Genomic DNA, 21,615 nt, shown 5'->3' with positions numbered 1-21,615 from the left:
ATAAGAATCAGACCCCAGTATGTGAGGCTGCAGGACTGTGTGCCTGAGGTGGTAGTCTGTAGCACGGGGGCCCCACAAGGAACAGTGCTCGCCCCTTTCCTCTTCACCCCGTACACTGCAGACTTCAGTTATAACACGGACACTTGCCATCTCCAGAAATTCTCGGATGACGCCGCCATTGTGGCCCGGGTGTCGGAGGGAAACGAACTGGAATACAGGGGGGTCATCAACGACTTCGTCAGTTGGTGCAAACAGAACCATCTTTGCATCAATGCCAGCATGATGAAGGAGCTGGTGACTGACTTCTGCAAGAAGCCACCTCCTATTACACCAGTGAACATCCAGGGTTTGGACATTGAAATGGTGGAGGAGAACAAATACCTGGGTGTTCACCTCAGTAACAAACTGGACTGGTCCACAAACACTTTACAAAAAGGGTCTAAGTCATCTCCACCTGCTACGGCGGCTGAGATCCTTCGGGGTGAACAGGACACTCCTAAGGACGTTTTACGACACTGCGGTGGCGTCTGCTATTTTCTATGCTGTGGTCTGCTGGAGTGGTGGAATGGCAGAGAGGGACAGGGGGGAACTCAAACTGGTCAGGAGCACTGAGCAGCTCGTTCAGCAGTAGACGTTTGCACCCACAGTGTAGGAAGGAGCGCTATCACAGGTCATTCTTACCAGCAGCTGTCAGACTAAATTACACAGTTTAACATGGTCATCCTACTCATCAGCTTGTTTCACTGTACATTTTATATATAGTTATGTACAGTTTTTCTATACATATTCTGTACATTGTTACCTGTATGTACGAACTTCAATCGCTTATGTAAATAGGACCACCTTGTGTCTTCCTTTTATATTTTATATTCCCCTTGCTATAAAAGCTGTGTAACACCCACATTTCTCATCTGTGGGAAAATAAAGGTTTATTCTATTCTACTACCAGTCAGAAGTTTGGACACACCTTCTCATTTAATGGGTTTTCTGTATTTTCATGAATAATTACATTGAAGGCATCAAACTATGAATGAACCCATGGGGAATTATGCAGTAAACAAAAGAGTGTGAAATAACTCAAAACATGCTTCATATTTTAGATTATTTTGCTTTGATTCTGCTTTGCACACTCTTGGCATTCTCTTGATGAGCTTCAGGATTTCGTCACCTGAAATGGTTTTCCAACAGTCTTGAAGGAGTTCCCAGAGATGCTGAGCACTTGTTGGCCTCTTACTTGTGGTTGCTAGCATATTTAAAAGTTGTAATGGGAACCAGTTGGATTCAGAGGAAGAGACACCCTGTTTACTTTTAAGATTAGGTTTAAAACTTATAGTTTTAGCTTATAGTTAGGGCAACACAAACAAAACAGTGAAGAAGGTGCAGCAGCGCCTCTTCTTTCTCAGGAGACTGAAAAGATTCGGCATGAGCCCCCGCATCCTCAGGACCTTCTATCACTGTGCCATTGAGAGCATCCTCACTGGATGCATCACCACCTGGTATGGCAACAGCACCGCCTACAACTGCAAAGCTCTCCAGAGAGTAGTGCGGTGCTCTGAACGGATAATTGGAGATGAGCTTCCCTCCCTCCAAGACATCTACAGGAAGCGCTGCCTGAGGAAAGCGGGGAGGATCATCAAGGACTCCAGTCACCCCAGCCATAAACTGTTCAGACTACTTCCATCAGGAAGGAGGTTCTGCAGCATCCGGTCCCGTACCAGCAGACTGAGAGACAGCTTCTTCCATCAGGCCATCAGACTGCTGAACACGTCATAGACACCTCAGCTTCACTACTGGAACTTCAACATTATGCACTCCACACTGTATATAAATGCCACTTGTTTTGCACATATTCAACTCTGTATATTTTATATATTTTATTATTATTATTATTATTATTATTATTTTTTACTATTTAATTTGTAAAAATGTGTACACACACACACACACACACGTAGGAAAATATTTAGTATACACATCCAGAAATGCATATACTGTTATATATTGTACATATATTTATTAGTTTCAGATGTAGCCATTCTTGTATTTTGCTTGTTTACATTATTGTATTTTGCACAACTCTGTTGCTTGTGAAGCTCGCACACAAGAATTTCACTCACATGTGCTGTACCAATGTACCTGCACATGTGATGTGACAATAAAAGTGATTTGATTTGATTTGACACTGGCAACACCTAGGCCAAGTGTTTTTGACCCATTAACACCATTTTTTGGGTCATTTGCTGGTTTGCTCTTTAAACAAATTATGTAAATCAACAAAGGCAGCTACAGATATAAGTCTGGGATCCTCTTCTTTGCTCTCCCAAAGGCAATAAATTCCTCTCCCTTTGGTTGACACCACTGGCTATATGGGACAGAGCAGCAGTGTATCATATCATATCGTTTCATTTTGTGTATGTTTCCCCCAAAGTCCAACAGACAGAACCAATATCAATGATAAAACCTTGGGTGTAATAAATACATTTTTTTAAAAAATAGTCTTCAAATTTACTTAAAAAACATAGATTCAGTTCAATCATCTTGTTACATTACACTATTCTGCTGGTAAACAACTGTAGAATCACTGTGAACATCGTGTGGTAGGGGTACACAAGACCACTTAGACCAAGATCATGACATATATGCCGACATTATATTGTGATTCTGTCTTCCCATATGGTGATATCAATGTTCAGGTATAAATGTGTAGTTTTGTATGTATCAATATATGGTCAAGTGATCAGGGCTGTGATAAAAATATGTTTTGTCACTTTTGTTAATTATCCCCACCAAATCAAAACTGATGTATGAGCCCAACCCAAGGCTTTGGACATTTGTAAAATCCTGCTATGAGGCGTAATCAGATTAGGCAATAGGCCACCTACGAAACAGGCCCTTGCCTTCTAAGGCCACATCCAAGTGAGACGGATCCATGAATGACTGAATGTAGTGTAAAGCGCTTTGGGGTCCTTAGGGACTAGAAAAGCGCTATACAAATGCAGGCCATTTTACCATGAAGCAAAAAGTCAAGCAGCCGTTATTGTGAAGCACATATACAAGAATGTGTTTCAAGTAAAGTTAGGACAAATTTAATTTATGCTGCAGTCACACTGCATTTCAGTACACTCAGGTGTAACAGCATTAATTAATTACATAGGAATACACACTCGTCCAGTAAGTGTATGAAACCAACACCTTACATGTCTGGGACACATGTTATGAACCCCTTGTAAAAGAAAACTGGGTGGAGTTTTTCACTTTGACACTAATTTTTGTTCTTTGGCAGTGTGAAAGAAAATCATCCCAACAGAAGGTTTTCTAACAGAGTCTTCAAACACTGGGAACATCACCTCAAAACCACTCACAGTATCCACATGTGAGACACTCAAATCCACCGACCGATAATTATTGTTGGACAGTAACAGGCTCTCTTTAATTAATTGACGAGGACCCTAAAATATATCTACATGTACAGTGTTTATTTGGTTGACAAGATTTGACCAACATACACATCACATTTGCTTCTTTTGTTGAACTGTTGTCCGCACATTGTTGCCTTCTACTTTGGGAATGAATATGGACAAAGAGTCTAGGTTCGCTTCAACCACCAAACAAATTTGGGCGTTTTGTTTATGGTCATTACTTTATAGAAAAAAGTAATCCTGAAAAAACGAGTTAAACATTAACTAGTTTTAATTAGTTAAAGATTAAACAAAACACCTCGGATAGGTAAACTTGTGTTATAACTACATCGCAACATAAATGAACAGTGACCTTTCACTAATAATCAGTAACAGTCTGAAAAGAATAACATTCAAAGTAAGTTTCTGAATAAGCAACATGCACAGTTAAGGACTCAAACACCAGCTCTTCAGACGTGGAACAGATGTTGAATCCAGAAATCATTGGTCACAACCTTCAGTTGTCTTCCTTATTCACTGGCTCCTTTACTGGTCTTTTATGCTGAGCACTGGGTCCACCAGTTTATTATGGACATGCATTAAACCTACAACAAAAATGAAAAGAGTAAAACAAACTGCTGGGATGTGGACTCAATGCCTGTCAAATATCTAAGCTAATGCTAATCTAATGCTAAGCATATATAAGTAAATATGTAAGTTTGCAGCTCTCGGTCTATTTGTGTAGCTAAATTTAAACACAAGTGTGTTAAAAAAAATGTACTAGTTAAGGTTTTCCACACATTGTTGATTTTATTCTACAAGCTTTTGCATTTTTCAACATATTTAAATATGTTGCATGAGGAAAGTTGTATAAAGCAGTCAGGTAGAGAAACATAAGAACCAGCCCATTTATCATTTGTTAGCTAAAGCTAAATTGTTTGATCGCTTTAAGGATGACATTTTAGTCCTTTTGGTTCACATACCTGTACTTACGGTACACATTTAAGTCAGTTAGCATTTTTCTAATCAGTTACCTGCACTGTAGCTTTTTAGTTAAAAATAAGCAGGTATTAGAAACAGGCACACACAACAGGAGTGACTGGTACCTTTGAAGTATTTGACAGTTTTGACTCTGAGTTCCAAGGTGGCATCCTCATCACAGACAAAAATGGTGCGTGGGTGCTGCTGGAACGCTGATACTGTCCACATGTGGTTAACTCCCTCCTCTATGGCTTTGTAGAGAGCAAAAGCTTTGTGTGCTCCCGTGATAAGAATCATCACCTGAGCAGAGGAAAAGTGTGTTAAAGTTTTATTGTACTGAAATGACTATATTTAGCAGCAGCCACAACCATGGTTATTCAAGCAACTTTATATTGTAATTGTTATTCGTGTGTGATCGAGTACGTGACAGGAGTGCTGGACTTTTTTCATATATAAATGAAATACAATAGACACTGTTTTTAATGCACCTATCCCAAATTAGATCCTGATTCGTCTTTAATGGTGAGAGAGACTAGTGAAAACGTCAGTTTGTAGTGGTTTGTTGGAAGTTTGGAGATAGTAATGTTCAAACTTTTGCAGTTTAAAAGGGTTGGAAAGAAGGTCAGTGGAGCATTTTTCAAAAAGTACATCTTGACAAGTATTTGATATATGAAGCTAAAGTTTCACAGCACTTATTATTTATATTCAAATTTTTTGCACGATAACATTTTTGTACAAACTGGAGACGGCCGAGTAGAAAATGTCTGCAACTTGAGACGGAGTAGCCCTTACAGAAGAGAAACAGTCTCAATAAACATCAGCTGGTAAAATATTCGCTGTCAAAATTCTGCGTGCTGGCTTTTCTTAAGGCCTTTACACACACAAGAGGTAAAATTTGTGCAAATATTTTGCATGTAAAGTGTGTAAACAGGACAAAAAAAGGACTGAAATAAGTGCCCTTTAATCTGACCTCCTTGGCATCCATGACAGTTCCTACACCAACAGTCAGAGCCATTGTGGGAACCTTGGAGAGGTCATTGCCAAAGAAACGAGCATTTGCCACAATGGTGTCCTTTGCGAGGGTTTTCACTCTCGTTCTGGAAACCAGGCTGGAGCCAGGCTCGTTGAATGCTATGTGACCATCAGGACCAATACCTACAGAACAAAATTCAACAGCATGTGGTAAAGAGCATAAAATGAAATGAATTGATCCCTATGACATAGTAGTAGGTGCTGCAACGGTGAAATTTTGCACATAGTTTTCTAACTACTTCACTCCTTTAACAACACAGACAAAGATGCGAGGGCTACATATTTTTCTAATTTCATCTACAGCGGCCGAGGGAATTCAAACCTTTTATTTGCCACAATCAGCCAACCTTACTGTTCAAAAAGCTCTTACGCCATCTGACCCTGAGTTCATAAGAGAATTACTCATTCTCTGACGCCTGGCTGTGTCCCTACGCATTTTAATCAGACTGTTATTGACCCTCTTTTTAAAAAGTACAGTGCATTTATGTGGACCTCAGATCTCGAGGGCTTTAAGAGGCGCATCGAGTGCTCGTGCTTGTGTTGCATCTATCCCCTCAATCACACTCTTAACACCTCATACACTAAGGCAAACCAACACATGCAACCAACAGGCCACTTTATAACAGACAAGCAGGGAGGAGAGCAGGTGGGTCTTCTTCCACCCCACTTTCCTAAACCCTGTCTGGGGGCGGGATGGCTGCATCCGTCGTGAATATGTTGTGTCTCAAAGTCAAATGGAAATGATTACGCATGCTTTCATCTCGCCCTGATCACTGTCATTTGTTATTCCTCTGCCTGAGCAAATCATCTTTGGATTGCCTATAGATGGTTCACAATGCTGCTGCGAGGCTTCATGTGACACATGCGGACTTCAGTGATCCTTTCAGAGCCCTCCACGGTCACATGACTCCACATATCATGAACTGCTTCAGCCATACAGCACTTAATAAATAAACCTTACTTACTTACATAATGCAAATTTAACAACAGAGCAAACAACATGGAACACAGAATTTGTAAACCAAACAATTTGTAACAATAAAGCTATTTTTGGCTGCTCGCTTATTCACAGGAGTTTGCCACAGCCGGTGTGCCCAGTGACCATATATTAAATTATCTGGCCACTGAGCACACAAGTAATGCTATCTAGCACGTTAGCATAAACATTGCTACATTCAAGAAGAGTAAATATTGATGGATGATGAAGAAACGAAAAAACAGTTCAAATGAGGAGCTGTCTGTGATCGACTCAAGCACAGAAAAGAACAACTGCCTTGAGTTCAGGCAACTTTGCACAATAACAGCGAACGAGATGTGGCAAAGGTACAGTTTACTCTAAGCTAGCAGGTTTTCCTTCTAATCAAAGGTTAAGTCATGCCAAAGCTTAGAACTCCAAATCGAAGAAAAAGGAAGCCAAGAATAGATTTTTTATTGTTTTAGCTGTTGGGTTTATCTTTTATTTCTTTGTATACCATTGGTGTATTACTTATATTAATAATATCCCAACAGAAAAACGCCACTCCACTTGTGCAGAGATAGAAACAACAATAATAATAATAATGTAGTGAAACAGCCACAATCTGCAGTCACAACACTTTCACAAATAGTTTGCATACCACGCAGCACTGCTGTGCAATCTATATCAAAAGCCACACGTCTGACCTCCAACAAACAACTCGATTCCTCCAGCTTCAGCGATCTTCTGCTCATAAGCCTGACACTCCTCCTCCAAGTTCTGTGCATTTCCATCAAGAATGTGAGCGTTGGCTGGATCAATGTCAATGTGCTTGAAGAAATTGTTCCACATGTAGGAGTGGTAACTCTCGGGATGAGCACGAGGTAGACCTGAACAGCAAAAACGTGTTTACTGAGAGTGAAATTAGTAAGAAAAGCCGAATGAAAAAGAAATAAATAGCTCAAAGTAACTAATCGTGTAGAGTATCACTCTTGATCACTCAGTTTGATGAAAATCTCTTCATACAACTTACTAATGTTAGTACATTCTGTTACTGCTAGCCCAAAGCTACTGAGTATTTTAGTCCTGTTAAGCCTGATGGTGGACTACAATGAGAAATAAATGGTTTAGTGAGCAGTTCTGAGCTCGAGGTCACATGTTTCTGTGTCATGAAACTGTCTCTTTTTACTTGGCTAAGTCACCACTGACACCTAAGCTGAACACATAACCTGATCATGAGGTTATTTAAGCAGCCTAAGATCAAAGTGCTCTGTTGGGGTGATGCGGTACTATGAGGTCCTTAACATAAAAAAATGGGACTTTGTATGCAAGGGGAAGGATTTTAAATTAAATTCTGGATTTAACAGGGATCCAATTAAGATAAGCTAATATGGAGATTTGTTAACATTTTAATTGATGCCCAACGCCACTAAATTATTGTGTCTCCTGCCATCTGGTGCGAGACGGCTGCATAAATCTGTTCATCTGTGCCTCATCTTTCTGTTAACACTATTAGAATGAAATCGCAGATACAAGCAGAGGAAACTAACTTTCTCTGAAAGGTGGATGGGCTCCCCTTAGCAACAGGGTAAATTCAGTCCTTCAGGAGGGGTTCAGAGTAGAGCCGCTACACGACATCGAAAGGAGACAGCTAAGGCTGGCGCCTCCTGGATAAGTTGTTCTGGCCGGGCACGTCCTACCGAGACGAGGCCCCGGCATAGGTGCTGCGCATGCAAGCGGCATTAAGCAGCATTGTAGGAATGGGGTCTAATAGACACAGTGGAGGATGTGATCAGAGAGAAAGAGTCTAAATAAATATCAATAGGCAAGTATCAATTATGAATATTTTCCCCAAATGGTTAAAATTTTATTTATGAGGAATTTCAAGAAGGTCATTTCAAGTTAAGGTTAAAGGAATGTTTGGCTCAGCAGAGCACCGACTCGTTATCAGCCTGCATACAGAGCTGAAGACAAACCCACGGTTTGTCTATTTTCTCCAATCAGTGATGAAAAATATGATATCCAAGCTTTATGGGGAGCTTTTTATAGAGCAACAAACTCTTTTGATGCCATTTCCTTTTATGCGTTATCTGCTTTTAGGTAAGTGTTTGAGGGTTACAACAGAGAATCAAGTGGTTCTGATTTGAGCCTGTGATGCTGTAACACTACTGATAAGATGATAAACGTCTGTGGGCCCGTTTTAAAACTGGCTGTAACATTTTTGTTTCTGTTGTCAACTGTGACATATCAACTTTAATGCAGCTCATTAGTCACAGTTAACACACTGTCACCAGACTTGAGCCAGCTGCAAAGCTGCTAGTTTACACTGCTGAAATTCTGGTTTTGTCTCCCAGTACACGGCCCCACCTCAAAAACACTTTCTCCTTCTGGTTTTGTCTCCCAGTACACGGCCCCACCTCAAAAACACTTTCTCCAAAGAGCCCACTTAGAGTTGCACAACTAATACTGAGGAAAAAGCTGAGTCAGTTATCCTTTAACTCACCGACATATTCATCCATGTTAAACGTTTTCACATATTTGAATGAAATATCACCATGTCTGTAGTATTCAATTAACTTCTGGTAACAGCCATAAGGAGTGCTACCTGTGAGAAATGAGACAAATCCTACTTAGAGGGGAAACACTGACTTCACATTGCAGGACTCATTTTTCGCAACATGGGTATTGTTGTTACTCACCTGTTGGCAAGCCCAGAGTAAAGAACCTGTCAGCAGAAGGCTTAAACTGGACTATTCTGTTGCGGATGTATTTTGCTGCCCACTCACTGGCCAGATCATAGTCGTCGAGAATGACCAGCCTCATAGTAGTAAGCTCTCACTGAGTGTGTGTGAGAAAAATACAAGTTGGAAAAGTAAAAACTACTAAGTGTGCGCTTAGCTTATTTCAAATGCCTCCTCCGATAAACATTTGTATCTGAACAATCTGTCTGTATTCCTATGCAGAAAGGGCCAATGACAAACAGTCATTAGTGTCCAAAACTATACTTTAGTAAATGATCGGAAGTACTTGCTAATGCTAACAAGTGAAGCAAGTCGACCGGAGCGGAATATTTCACGTGTAGTGGTGTGTACACGTAATACTGCACAGTCTCGGAAATGTTCCGCACAGGATCGGGAATTACAAATCCGCAGCTAACACGCGTCTAACATTAGAGCGATAACACAGGTTACCTGCAAAATCTGTCGCTTGTCAGACCAGGAAGCAGGTGATCGTCACGTGATCATCTGCCCGTCAGCTGATACGTGTGGAACATATGGAAGTCCGCGTGGACCAAAACATGTTACATCGAAACACTAGCAGCAGTGTTACAAACTTGAATATTCTTCTTACACTGAATAATGCTGGCAGTCTTTTCTCAACACCATCTTCTTCCTTTGACTTCTCGGGCGTTGCCTCAGTGGATCTCCTACCCTGCTGGTCAACAGCACTGGTGACAGTCCGTGTTTACCTGCGCCTCAAAAATCCAACATCACGTTGTCAGTGCGCCCCAGGGCAGCTGTGGCTACAGTGTAGCTGCCATCACCAGTGTGTGGATGACTGGATGTAGTGTAAAGCGCTTTGGGGTCCTTAGGGACTGAGTAAAGCATTATACAAATACAAGCCATTAACCATTTATTGTTGATGATCTGAAGTTTTCATTTGCCAAAAATCTGACACTAATAACTGTTCTGATGCAATCCTCCACATTTACACGGGCCCCACGTGGTTGGAGTTTTTTCACTGTTGTGTGACCATTATGTTAGCTCGAGGTAATTCTTTAACATCACCTGGAAGTACTCATTAGGCTTTCCAGTAAGAAAGTTTGTTTTCAAGAATTCTTTTACTATATCTTTATTGATTACAATAAAGCTAAGAAATAATTCTCCATAGAAAGAATAAGAACAACTTTCACAATCTGCCATTTGGCAGATTTTAAGACCTGCTTGGACTTACACAACCCCCAACCCAGAGGGTTTGTTCCCTCTCCCAGCATCAAACATAGGAGACATTGAATGTGGAAACTACTACACTCAACAGAAACAATGAGAAGAAAAGACAACTTGTGGTTCCACTAATTCATAGGTGTCAAACTCTGGCCCGCGGGCCAAATTTGGCCCGCAGCCTAGTTACATTTGGCCCGCGAAGCCATACCAAATTATTATTAGAGCTGGCCTACTGGTATTATACAGCTAATATATATATTGTTTAGTATTAAGCTTTGCTTGTTCCATATTCAGTTTTTCAGCAAAACTTGTTTGAGTCCATAAGAAAAGATTCATTCTTATATCTGGAGGAAGATTTTTTTTTCAATAAATATTAACTTTAGCCCGCGACCTTGTTCCAGTTTTGAATTTTGGCCCACTGTGTATTTGAGTTTGACACCTCTGCACTAATTGATTTCACATTTAAATGGTAGCATCCAGTGCTGACATCAAGCAGAGTGAATGGCTGAGCACATTGGCTTCCGCAAAACGTGAGACCAAATTTAGATTTACATAAATGGGATACAGTAAAGTTAGTTTGTGTACATGGAGATTTTGTAGCCATCTGTCCACAACCACGTACAGTACAGTCAAAGGTCAAATCAAATCAAATCACTTTTATTGTCACATCACATGTGCAGGTACATTGGTACAGCACATGTGAGTGAAATTCTTGTGTGCGAGCTTCACAAGCAACAGAGTTGTGCAAAATACAATAATGTAAACAAGCAAAATACAAGAATGGCTACATCTGAAACTAATAAATATATGTACAATATATAATAGTATATGCGTTTCTGGATGTGTATACTAAATATTTTTCTACGTGTGTGTGTGTGTGTGTGTGTGTGTGTGTGTCTCCAAACCTTAGGATTGCACATGTCTCAACTCTGTATATTTTTTATATTTTACTCTATTTAATTTGTAAAATATGTGTACACACACACACACACACAAATACTGGGATACTGTGTTGCATTTTGCTGTTATTTTTTATGCTTTTGGCTTAATAGCAAAGTCTGTTAGTACTCAGAACACAATCCACTTTGTGCTGAAGAGTTAAATGGTGCATCAAATGCCCTCTTTTATGTGAGTGCATACAGAGCACACACTAATTAATGAAGAATCTCTCATTTTGAAGGGAGTTTCATTTTAATGGAGAGAGAAATTATATCAACTAAAAATCACACACTCACAAAAAACACAAGTTATAAACTGATTCATATGTCATTGAGTGAATTAAGTGTTTTAATCACAAAACATAACTTAGTACTTGGCGCAGACAGGTTGTTAGCGAGAACAGTGGTAAGATGTTTGTGATCTTGTTGTTGATCACCAGGTTTGCACAGATCTCAGGAGGCATTTTGGCGAACTCCTCCCTCTCCACAGCTTTTTTTAAGGTTAAAGAGGACATGAAACGCTACACGTGTAAAGCGTCTCTTCTACACAGTCCTCATTTATAAAGTGCTTAACAAACCCCAACATTACAACTAACAGTTGGATTTTCCTGTTTGAGTCCAACTAGCCAAACAACTAACAGCCACTCAGGAGGTCAAGCTGGTTATCTACTGATCAGAAGGTTGGCGGTTCGATCCCTGGCTCCCCCAGTCTGTGTACCAAAGATCTTTGGGCAAGATGCTAACCCCAAGTTGCTCTCCGATGCATCCATCAGAGTGTGAATGTTAGATAGTAAGCACTTAAAGCTGAAGAAAGTGACTGTGGCATGTTGTGTAAAATACTTTTAGTGCTCTGGGAGAATACAAAAGTGCTACATGTACCATTTAAACAGACAGTGGGCAGTATATCCTGGTTTTCTTAACATGAAACTCACCGTTGCAGTCAGGTGCACCACGAATGTGATCCCCTTAAACTGATTTTAGTCTTGTTAGTTATCGATCCTATCACTAGTTTGCCAACATAAATCTATTACCACAACCAACCACATGATGTGACGTGCTGTACTGACAGAAGATGGTGCTGAACATGTTTTTAAAAATCTAAGCTTGACATAGTGTCATTTCTAGCAGGGCTCGGTGTATATTAGCCTTTATGTGTTTCAGAGACTGGCTTGACCGCTCCATTACCTTAAAGTGCTTCTCCTTTGTTGCCTTGGCACTATAATTTGATTCATCGTCATGCTGGAAGATCCATCTTCAGTCTTCTGGCTGAGGAAAGGAGGTTTTCATCCAAGACTTCACAGTACATGGCCAACAGACCGAGCAGCAGGTATTTTCTTGCTTCAACGTCCACCTCGGTTGGAGCTTTCGTGTCGCATATTAATTACATCGTTGGACACACAGAGGCGTGTGGAATGGAAGAAATTGATTCTGTGGAGTGGTGTGCTTCATAATAATTAGTCGCGATCAGGAACATCTGTAACTGATTATGGTCTGTGTGCCCATCACTGCGAGCCAGAACTCTGACGGGGTTGTTGGGGAATTAAATAGTCATTTCATTTGATGATACACAAATCAGTGGATACTTTTTGAGTGTTTTTCTGGATTTTTGGTTGACATTTTCTTTCCACTAAATCACAACTATAAAAATGATCAACTGTTCATTTCTTTTTAAGTAAGCAAGCCTACAAATTCAGCAGGAGATCAAATAAAGCTTTTCCCCAACTATATATCCCATCTGACTGATAACCATGTTACAGAACAAACTTCTTGCAGACTTCTAAAGTGGCAAATGTGTTTTTTCCTGGTAAAACATGTTCGTGCTAAAGTGAAACTTGGACTAACCACTGATCAGTTCTGCAACTCAAATAACCCGAGGAAACATCTGTTGACTTCTCTTTAGAAGCCACTAAAACTTAAAAGATTCCACTCTAATAAAACCTGTAATCATGAAGTATTATACAGCATGATAGAATTGATCAGTGTAAGGAGTTTTTATACAAGTATTTGGGATAAATTAAGGTTGGGTAAAAGTTCTTTCACAAACCTGTCATTGCTCATGTTTAAGGTGTAGTAAAACTGAAGCACTCTTTATACCTTTGTTTTTTAAGATTTCGTGACGGGATTTCTTTTTACCCCCAGAGTAGGTGGGAAACATCCCACTCACAAAAGAAGAAGAAAGTGTACTTTATTGGTCCCCGTGGGGAAAATCCCTCTCTGCATTTAACCCATTCACTCAGTGAGGCAGTGGGCAGCCACTGGGCGCCCGGGGAGCAGTGTGTAGGGACGGTACCTTGCTCAGGGGTACCTCAGGGTAGCTGTTCAGGGGAATCGAACCCCCGACCGTCCGATCATGGGGCCACCACTCTACCTACCACTGCCCCTGTAAAAATATACACTAGTCTTATATATATTTTCCTTTTTTTTAAGTTAATGTAAAACCTTCATCAAAAACAAACAAATACACAGAAACAGTAACTGTCATTTATAATTTAATTCTGTAACATACTTCTTGTGAGGAATGCCAACAGATATCCATGAACTCAACGCATCAGAGACAATCTTGGGGGAAGTTGCTCTGTGTTTAGGATGTGGAGTGGAACTGTCAGAGAGGTAGAAGAGTTAAACGGTAAAACTTGTTCCATAAGCGTCTCTGCAGTTAGAATAAATGTGATGGTCCCAAGCTGTCACTGAACACGGACACTGAACATGCCAAGTAAACTCTTAAAATGGCCATGCTACTCTTTCTTCTTGTAGTCCTCCAGATGAGCCAGGATCCACCCCGATGGTCCCAGGATGGTCAGGGAGAATATACCCAGTCCAACAGCAGTTTCCTGGACATCAGAAGGTGAAAGAGAGGGCACATTGTCAGCTGTGAACCCGCACTATCACAAGAGATTTTTTTCTTCTTTTTTTTTTAAGGGGGGGGGGGGGGGGTACTGCAACAATTCATTGAGTAACTCAAATAATTCAACTATAGAAAAAACAAACAAACCTCAAATTCATTGATGCTTCACACACAGCCCTGTAGCATGCCAATGTCTCAATTTTGTATACATCTCATTTTATTTGACTTTGAATGTTTACATATTTTTGCATTTAGGAAAATATTTTCTTTATAAAAAAAAAAAAAAAAAAAAAAAAGTAATTTCACTGCAGCACATACACTCAAAGAGTTGTTTTTCTGACAAATGTAGTATGCAGTTAAATGTTTCAACACTGCAATTTCTATAATGGAAACCAATGAGCAGTTCATTCTGGAAGACCTGTTTCTTTTCTAATTTGAATTTTCTTTTTCTTTGCTCACGTCACAAGTAAAAAAGTATTTCCTATCCCATTACTCAATTAATCCATGGAATAACCAATAGATTACTCAAACACTAAAGTAATCGATAGCTGCAGTCAGAGTTGAGAAGGACTAGGGCCTTATGGAGTTGTACAGCATCTCACAAAAGTGAGTACACTCCTCACATTTTTGTAGATATTTGATTAAATCTTATCATGGGACACCACTGAAGATATGCGCTTTGATAGAATGTAAAGTAATCAGTGTACAGCTTGTATAACACTGTAAATTTGATGTCCCTCAAAATTACTCATCACACAGCCATTAATGTCTTAATTGCTGGCAACAAAAGTGAGTATACCCCTAAGGGAGAATGTCCAAATTGCCCCTATTTAGCCATGTTCCCTCCCCTTTGTCATGTGACTCATTGGCGTTACAAGTTCTGAGGTGTGATTGGGGAGCAGGTTTGTTAAATTTGGTGTTATCATTCTCATACTGGTCGCTAGAAATTCAACATGGCATCTCATAGCACTCATAGCATAGCGTGTATCCTCCAGCTTCACTGTGTTAATGTATTTATATTATGCTAACATAGCTGTGTCGCTAGCGATCACATAGCACATCATTATATACCAGCTAGCAAACTTCAGTAACCCTGCGAACATCACTCCTGTCTTCATTTATGTTGGAAGTGATAGCAGAGCTGTACGTTTGAATTCTCTCAAATCTCTCAGTCAGAACATGCTATATCATGTTTAGGTGGAAACTAGCGAGCTAACTTCCTGCTAACTTCTAACTCTGATAAATTTAATAAATTCTGTTTTCATGGATGCCTCGATGTTAAACTTAATTGTTACACCTGGTAAAGCAGCAACGCTGATCATTTTATTACAGATGAAAGAATTTAGACAGTTTTTAACTCTTAGTGACGCCGCAGTGCTCGTTTGACTTTGGGACCTGAAGTGGAGTTTGGACCCAGAAACAGCTAATAACGTCAGACTTAAAGATCGGATTGAAACCAGACACTAGGGCTGCAACGATTCATTGCCATAATCAATGTCGTTGACTGTAAAAAATTTCATCGATGTGTTTTACTCTAAAACGGGGGTGAGCAACTACAGTCCTCGAGGGCTGGCATCCTGCAGGTAAATTCAGACATGCAGTTGTACCGAAAATAATGATACCAAACAAGGAAAAGTCAACAGTTTTTAAAAGTGAAAGATAAAAGGTAAAATCAAAAGTAGTCAAAACCCTTGACCCCAGAGGCTTTATGCTAATTCAGCTCAGAAGCTCTGACATACAGATGAACAGAGGAAGATGTTTCAGCAGTTTGAAAACTTCAGATTGTGAAACATTGCAAAAAACCACTGAAAGTCTTGGTTTCATCTCCTCCTATATCAGTGCTTATGTGGCGATATTGTCTGGGTAGCAACACCTGGATGATCTGATATCCTCATCATCATAATAAATGTTGTTCCAGGTTCAACATTGCAAGTGACCAATCACATTGTTGTGACGTCCCCCTTTTGTGCCTTTGAAAAATCTCCTTCACTTGCGAGAATAGAAACCGCTTCTGTCCGCCGATCCAGGAACTTGAATTCTTTGAATTTCAGGATACTTTTCTTTAGTAAACGGTAAGCATTATACATATTGTCCTTACAGAGGCGGTTTCTCTTCTCGCAAGTGAAGTAGATTTTTTGAAGGAGTTTGTTTTTTTTGTTTTCACATTGCAAGTGATTGGTCACTTACAATGTTGAACCTGGAACAACATTATTTATGATGACAAGGGAACAACACTAACACATCAGATCGTCCAGCGACACCTATCGTTCAGGAGGATACTGCAGTGGTTTCCTGCGCCTTAATGGCAGGTATAGCAAGGTTGCTGCGATAAGTGAAACGACTACTACAACGGCCTTAATGGCCCCATTACTTCGGGTATACTGGGGCCAGCAGTTGATATAATTTTCGGCGGCGAACATAAAAAAAGCCTCGTCGCAAGTTGGAGTGAGCAGAAAGATTTAAAAAAGATGAAAGTTTACTTCAAAGTTTCTTGAAAAGAAAACGAGTCTCAAGCTTGTATAGAGGGAGGTTGTAAGACCTCCCTCTATACGATATGATAGTCTCCGATCTTCTACACACTTGCTTAAACTGACAGAAACGACACCTTAAAACCGGCCGCGCCTCCCACGAGATCCGCGCAAGGTTACATAAATTGAGGCGCACGACCGGCCTACAGCACGTCAAAGCGCGACGCCAAAGCCCCCCATGTAACGCGGGAACGTTACACCCTGGAGTCTCTAACATTATAGAGACTCAGATTAGTTTATTATATTTAAAAAAAACCCACTTACAGTCAGAACAAAAAATACATTAAGCTCCGACCGCTGCACAGACAGTGACCTCGTCAGCCAAGGACAAACCATAGCTGCTAACACATTTAAGCGCGACATGTCAAATGTAGTTCGCCGATAGATCAGACTTACAAAGAAGCCGATCTTGTCCTTCGCTGGTCTAGTGTAGATGCTGGCTCTCTGAGCCACGACGTGTCCCCTCAGGACAGGAGCAGCACGGCGGGCAATCACTCCTAGAACTCCAGGCATGTTGACGAATGATGGCTACGAAATGCGTTGGTTTCTTCTCGGCAACAGAGCAGCTCTTCTTCGTCGTCTTCTTCTTCGTGCTGTTAACTGGCCGTTGGCACACAGTTGAACTGGTGCATTACCGCCACCAGCTGGAGCTCATTTAGAACACCTTATATTCTGTTTAATGTCCGGCATCCTGTTTGATTAAGCATGTGTTTGTAGTGGCTGTGATGACCATATATCTCTGAATTAAAAAAAAAAAACTATTCATAAAATATTAATAACAATTAATAACAGAAGAATAGATAAATAAACAGGCATGAGCAGAGTGACAGTTTTTTAAATGTAATATTTACATTTAATATTTTGAATGTTGTGGTCCAAATTTAACATAATGTTCTGACAAACATTTGGTAAATCATTATAAAGAAAATAAAAGTGGTTCAAGTAAGGATCCTTGGGGTACTCCAACCATATAATCAAGGTAAAGAGATTTCTTACCACTGTTAACAGGGGGCATTAAAATATGACTGAAAAATTATTGTGAACTGTTGGCAAAACATCTGGTTAAACATATGACATTCAGACATTCTCAAAAAATGTGATTTATAGAGCACCAAATCACAACTTAACAGGCCTTTATATTGTCAGGTAAAGACACTGCACAACGCATTGTGGGGAAGATGGGGAAGCTTAACTTTAACAGACTTGTGTTTGCTGCTGAATCATATACTACAGATCCATAATATAACACTGATCGTAGTTGATTAATGTATCTGCCCCTCAAATCCCAATCTATCTAAACTAAACAGCAGACTATATTCAAAAGCCAACTCTCAACATCAGTTGCCTCACGGACCTGTTAACTGCAAGGCATATATGTCATTCAAATAAAAACTAACAACAAAAAGTTGGCAACACAAAGAAAAGCTCCCTTTTAACAGGAAGAAACCTCTGGCAGATCCAGAGTCAGCTATCTGCTGGGGTCACAAATAAAACTGGGACATATGGGCTTCTTCTGTATTCCTCTGTATTTACACATGGATGTGGACATGGATCTGTTTGAAGCTGGCACTGTGAAATTTGTCTCAAAAGCCCATGTGGGCATGTGATGTGGTCTATATCAGCCATAGACCACACACGTATCTAAGGTTGTGTAGTGAACGAGAGGAATATTCCATGTAGTCTTAGACATTTGTATGTAAAAACAGTTTTTGAAAGACAATATGATTTGTGAAGCTGAACTTTATAATATTTTCCGTAAATAATCACAATCTTTATCAGGTTTGGATGTACACATTTGTAAAATAGTTTTACGTGTGGTCAGATTGCTTTGTATTTGTGTCTGCATTGGTGTATGCATTTGTTAGTCCTCAAACGTTACGCACAAATCATTGTATACATCTGTACATCGTAGTTTATGCTTGTGGATCATATTATATCCCTTCACTTTTGGGGCTTGCTGCACTTTCAGAAGGACATCTGTAGTAATGAAATATATTAATAATGTTATTAACCCTTAAGGACCCACAGTGACACTGGTGTCACCGCCCCTTTACACTTAGAGAAAAACTATTTATAATGGTTTAACATCTACTGCACAAACTAGTTCAGTCATCTGACAAGTGAGGCACTCTGGGTGTTCAAGACACCATTTTCAAAGTCTTGGTCCACCTGGTTAGCTAATGAGATCACTATGCTAATTTTAAAAACTTTCTATTCTTTTTGCAAAGGTAAGCTTTTACTCATTCAGCAATTCTAAACTTTAGATAAGATGTCATAGGTCACTTGTAACCTAGTTTGGTAATATTTCTGAAACAATTTGATCTAGAATCAGTTTGTTAAATATCGCTGTGACAAATATGTCACATCGGGCATTAAACTCCAAATTTTCTTTAAAAAACTGATGTGACATATTTGTCACAAAAAGACAAAAGCTGATCATTAGCTTAGTCAGTTTAGCTCATTCAGTTATTTTAAGTAAATGTATTCTTTGTTGTTAATTCTCAGTCATATTTAACTAAATTCAAGCATAACTAATTTATTAAAATACCTAAATTTGTGATGGAACTTTACTTTAGCTTTGTTGAGGCGTTTTTCAGTTACCCCCAATTTTTTGTCATTTTCAGTCTTTTGTAGAATGGATAAAAAGAAAAAATATAGTGTTCAAGATCCGCTGGAGTTTATCACTGCAGAGGACAGTGAGTATGAGGGATGTGAAAGTAGCTCAGATGAAGATTCTGAAGACCCTAATTACATCCCCCACAAAGACGTGGAGAGTGATGAATCAGGTGAATCCAGTGATTCACTCTGTTGATGAGCAAATGGTACCCTTCAAGGGGACACACAGCCCAATAAGGCAGTATGTGAAGGGAAAGCCCCAACCCTGGGGGTTGAAAATCTGGGCCTGGTGCTCATCCTCTGGTATGCTCCATGATTTTGTTGTTTATCAAGGTGGTACTGGGAAGAAGACTTTACTTGGGATTGGAGGAGATGTTGTGGTGAAGTTGTGTGAAACTCTGCCAGCTGAGCAAAACTACAAAGTTTTTGCTGATAACTTCTTCTCCTCAGCCCCACTTGTGCTCACACTTCTTCAACGACAGATCTACTTTGTAGGAACACTTCGTGGAAATCGCATAGCAGGTTATCAGCTTGAAGATGAAAAAAGTCTTGCCCAGAGAGGCAGAGGATCTGTTGATGCCAGGGTGAATAAGGAGGAGAGCATGGTTATTGTGAAGTGGTATGACAACAAATCTGTTACCCTCATCTCATCCTATCCGATTGTTCAGTCTGACGTCACTAGCCGTGTCTGGGTCTAAACTCCGCTGCAGGTCCATATATCAAACGATCACTATGGCATTACTGAGAGTTAAAACACTGTCTTAAGTCTTTCATCTTTAATAAAATGATCAGCGTTCTGCTCTACCAGGTGTAACTATGACGTTTAACATCCAGGCATCCATGAAAACGGAATTTATGACATTTAACGGAGTTAGAAGTTAGCAGGAAGTTAGCTCGCTAGCTTCTATCTAAATACAATATAGCATGTCCTGACTGCGAGGTTTTGGAAACAAATTAAAACGTACAGCTCTGTTATCACTTCCAACATAAATGAAGACAGAAAACTAAACAGCAGTGACGTTTGTAGGGTTACTGAAGTTGGGCTAGCTGCTATATAATGATGTGCTACGTGACCGCTAGCGACACAGCTATGTTAGCATAATATAAACAAGCTAACTTTTTTTCCACTCGATAAAAGTTAACGTGAGTGTTCTCGGTGGTCAGGAACAAATGTAATCGCATGGCAGGATGCTGTAAAAGGACCAAACTTCAGCCAGGAGAACAACTGAGATAATCCATCCACAATACGAGGTTAGTCATTCATATACTGCTGCATGGGCTGGGCTGTAGTTACATCCTAAGGTTTTAAAAACTGAGCTTAAATAAATGATTAGCGGTAATAAAAGCCGAGGGAGGTCAACAGTGATCACTGACTGTTTTAGGAGCTTTTTGAGATTAAATAGAAGAAAATGCAAAACATTAAACATGTTAACAACACAAAAGCCATATTAAACACAGACTACTTTAGGCCCGGAAGTAGGATTCGTCACGTCATCACTTAATAATCGGATTGTGCAACTGAGCCTCAAGATACAGTCCGTCGCTGGAGCAAATCGGGCAAGGCATTTGTTGAGGTTAAAAGGCCACACATTGTGAAGGAGTACAACACATTCATGGGGGGTATTGACCTGCTTGACGCCTGCATTGCAAGGTACAAGTACCACATGAAGTCACGGAGGTGGTATCTCTACCTGTTCTGGCAAGCCATCATGCTTGGTGTTGTCAACGCATGGTTGATTTACCGTTGTGACTGCAAGCTACTTGGTGTCCAAAAGCCACTGAAACAAAGAAGCTTCCAGGCAGAAGTTGCCACAAGCCTGATCCTTTGGAAATCACACAGGGGGCGCCCATCACAGAACATCTCATCACCATCTCCACCACCCAAGAGAGTTCGTGTTGGAGTTCCAGAGGATGTCCGGACTGATGAGGTTGCACATTGGCCTGTAAAATGTGAAAAGCGAGGTCGGTGCAAAAATTGCAAGGTGAATGCAACTACCACCCTCTGTGAAAAATGTGATGCACGTCTTTGTTTCACAGAGGAAAGAAATTGCTTCAAAAGTTACCATTACCAAAGGTAAACTTCTAACAACTGCAATGAAAAAAAGCCATTTGAGCAAGTTATTGACTTTATGTAACATTCTTTTCTATTTTGGCACAATGTTTTTATATGCTCATGTTTTTAGTTCATTACACCTCTCTAATGTTAATGTTTTTTCAGTGACATTTTCAATTGTACCTCCAACATTGGGCTGATTTATTTAATTTTTTTTTCCAAGAAGCTTGTTGAAGTAAACCAAGAAGTGTTACCATCATTATCCATGTTAAGAATTTGAAAATAAAAAGGAAATTCTGTTTTTAAAAGCAAGAAAGTGTATACA

General features: G+C 40.0%; 2 protein-coding genes and 1 long non-coding RNA gene across 7 annotated transcripts in view; 1 reads left to right on the top strand and 2 right to left on the bottom strand.

Annotated features, from left to right (window-relative positions):
- LOC146646011 (uncharacterized) overlaps window positions 1-21,615 on the top strand; it is a 238,836-nt gene that overhangs the window by 24,938 nt on the left and 192,283 nt on the right. The gene's annotated exons all lie outside the window — the stretch shown is intronic.
- LOC146646022 (glucosamine-6-phosphate deaminase 2) lies at window positions 3,456-9,711 on the bottom strand. Of its 3 annotated transcripts, XM_085392440.1 has the most exons (7): window positions 9,558-9,711; window positions 9,066-9,204; window positions 8,870-8,971; window positions 7,074-7,256; window positions 5,350-5,534; window positions 4,505-4,679; window positions 3,456-4,003 (listed from the first exon to the last, which is right to left on the bottom strand). In XM_085392440.1, exons 2-7 carry the CDS (start codon window positions 9,187-9,189, stop codon window positions 3,945-3,947), a joined length of 828 nt encoding a protein of 275 aa, XP_085248566.1. In that variant the 5' UTR covers window positions 9,190-9,204; window positions 9,558-9,711; the 3' UTR covers window positions 3,456-3,944. The 3 variants fall into 3 exon arrangements, with proteins under 3 accessions (XP_085248566.1, XP_085248565.1, XP_085248567.1); XM_085392439.1 differs by having other exon boundaries at window positions 9,066-9,614; XM_085392441.1 differs by lacking the exon at window positions 8,870-8,971 and having other exon boundaries at window positions 9,066-9,619.
- cox8a (cytochrome c oxidase subunit 8A) overlaps window positions 13,725-21,615 on the bottom strand; it is a 28,717-nt gene continuing 20,826 nt past the window's right edge. Inside the window, exons 3-4 of one of the 3 annotated variants that reach the window (XR_014908931.1) lie at window positions 17,018-17,360; window positions 13,725-14,079 (exon numbers count right to left, since the gene is read on the bottom strand). Coding sequence is in view for 1 of the 3 variants with exons in the window: in XM_085392442.1 (XP_085248568.1) it covers window positions 13,984-14,079; window positions 17,018-17,134 (213 nt within the window). In the remaining 2 variants the exon portion in view is untranslated. Of the gene's footprint in view, window positions 14,080-17,017; window positions 17,361-21,615 lie in introns of those variants that run through there. The other 2 variants (XR_014908932.1, XM_085392442.1) reach the window with 2 other exon arrangements.

This window comes from Rhamphochromis longiceps, linkage group LG19, assembly GCF_057381845.1.
Source record: "Rhamphochromis longiceps isolate RC_006_pf linkage group LG19, R_longiceps_female_GT1.1, whole genome shotgun sequence".
Lineage (NCBI taxonomy): Eukaryota > Metazoa > Chordata > Actinopteri > Cichliformes > Cichlidae > Rhamphochromis > Rhamphochromis longiceps.
This window is presented reverse-complemented; position numbering and strand designations above follow the sequence as displayed.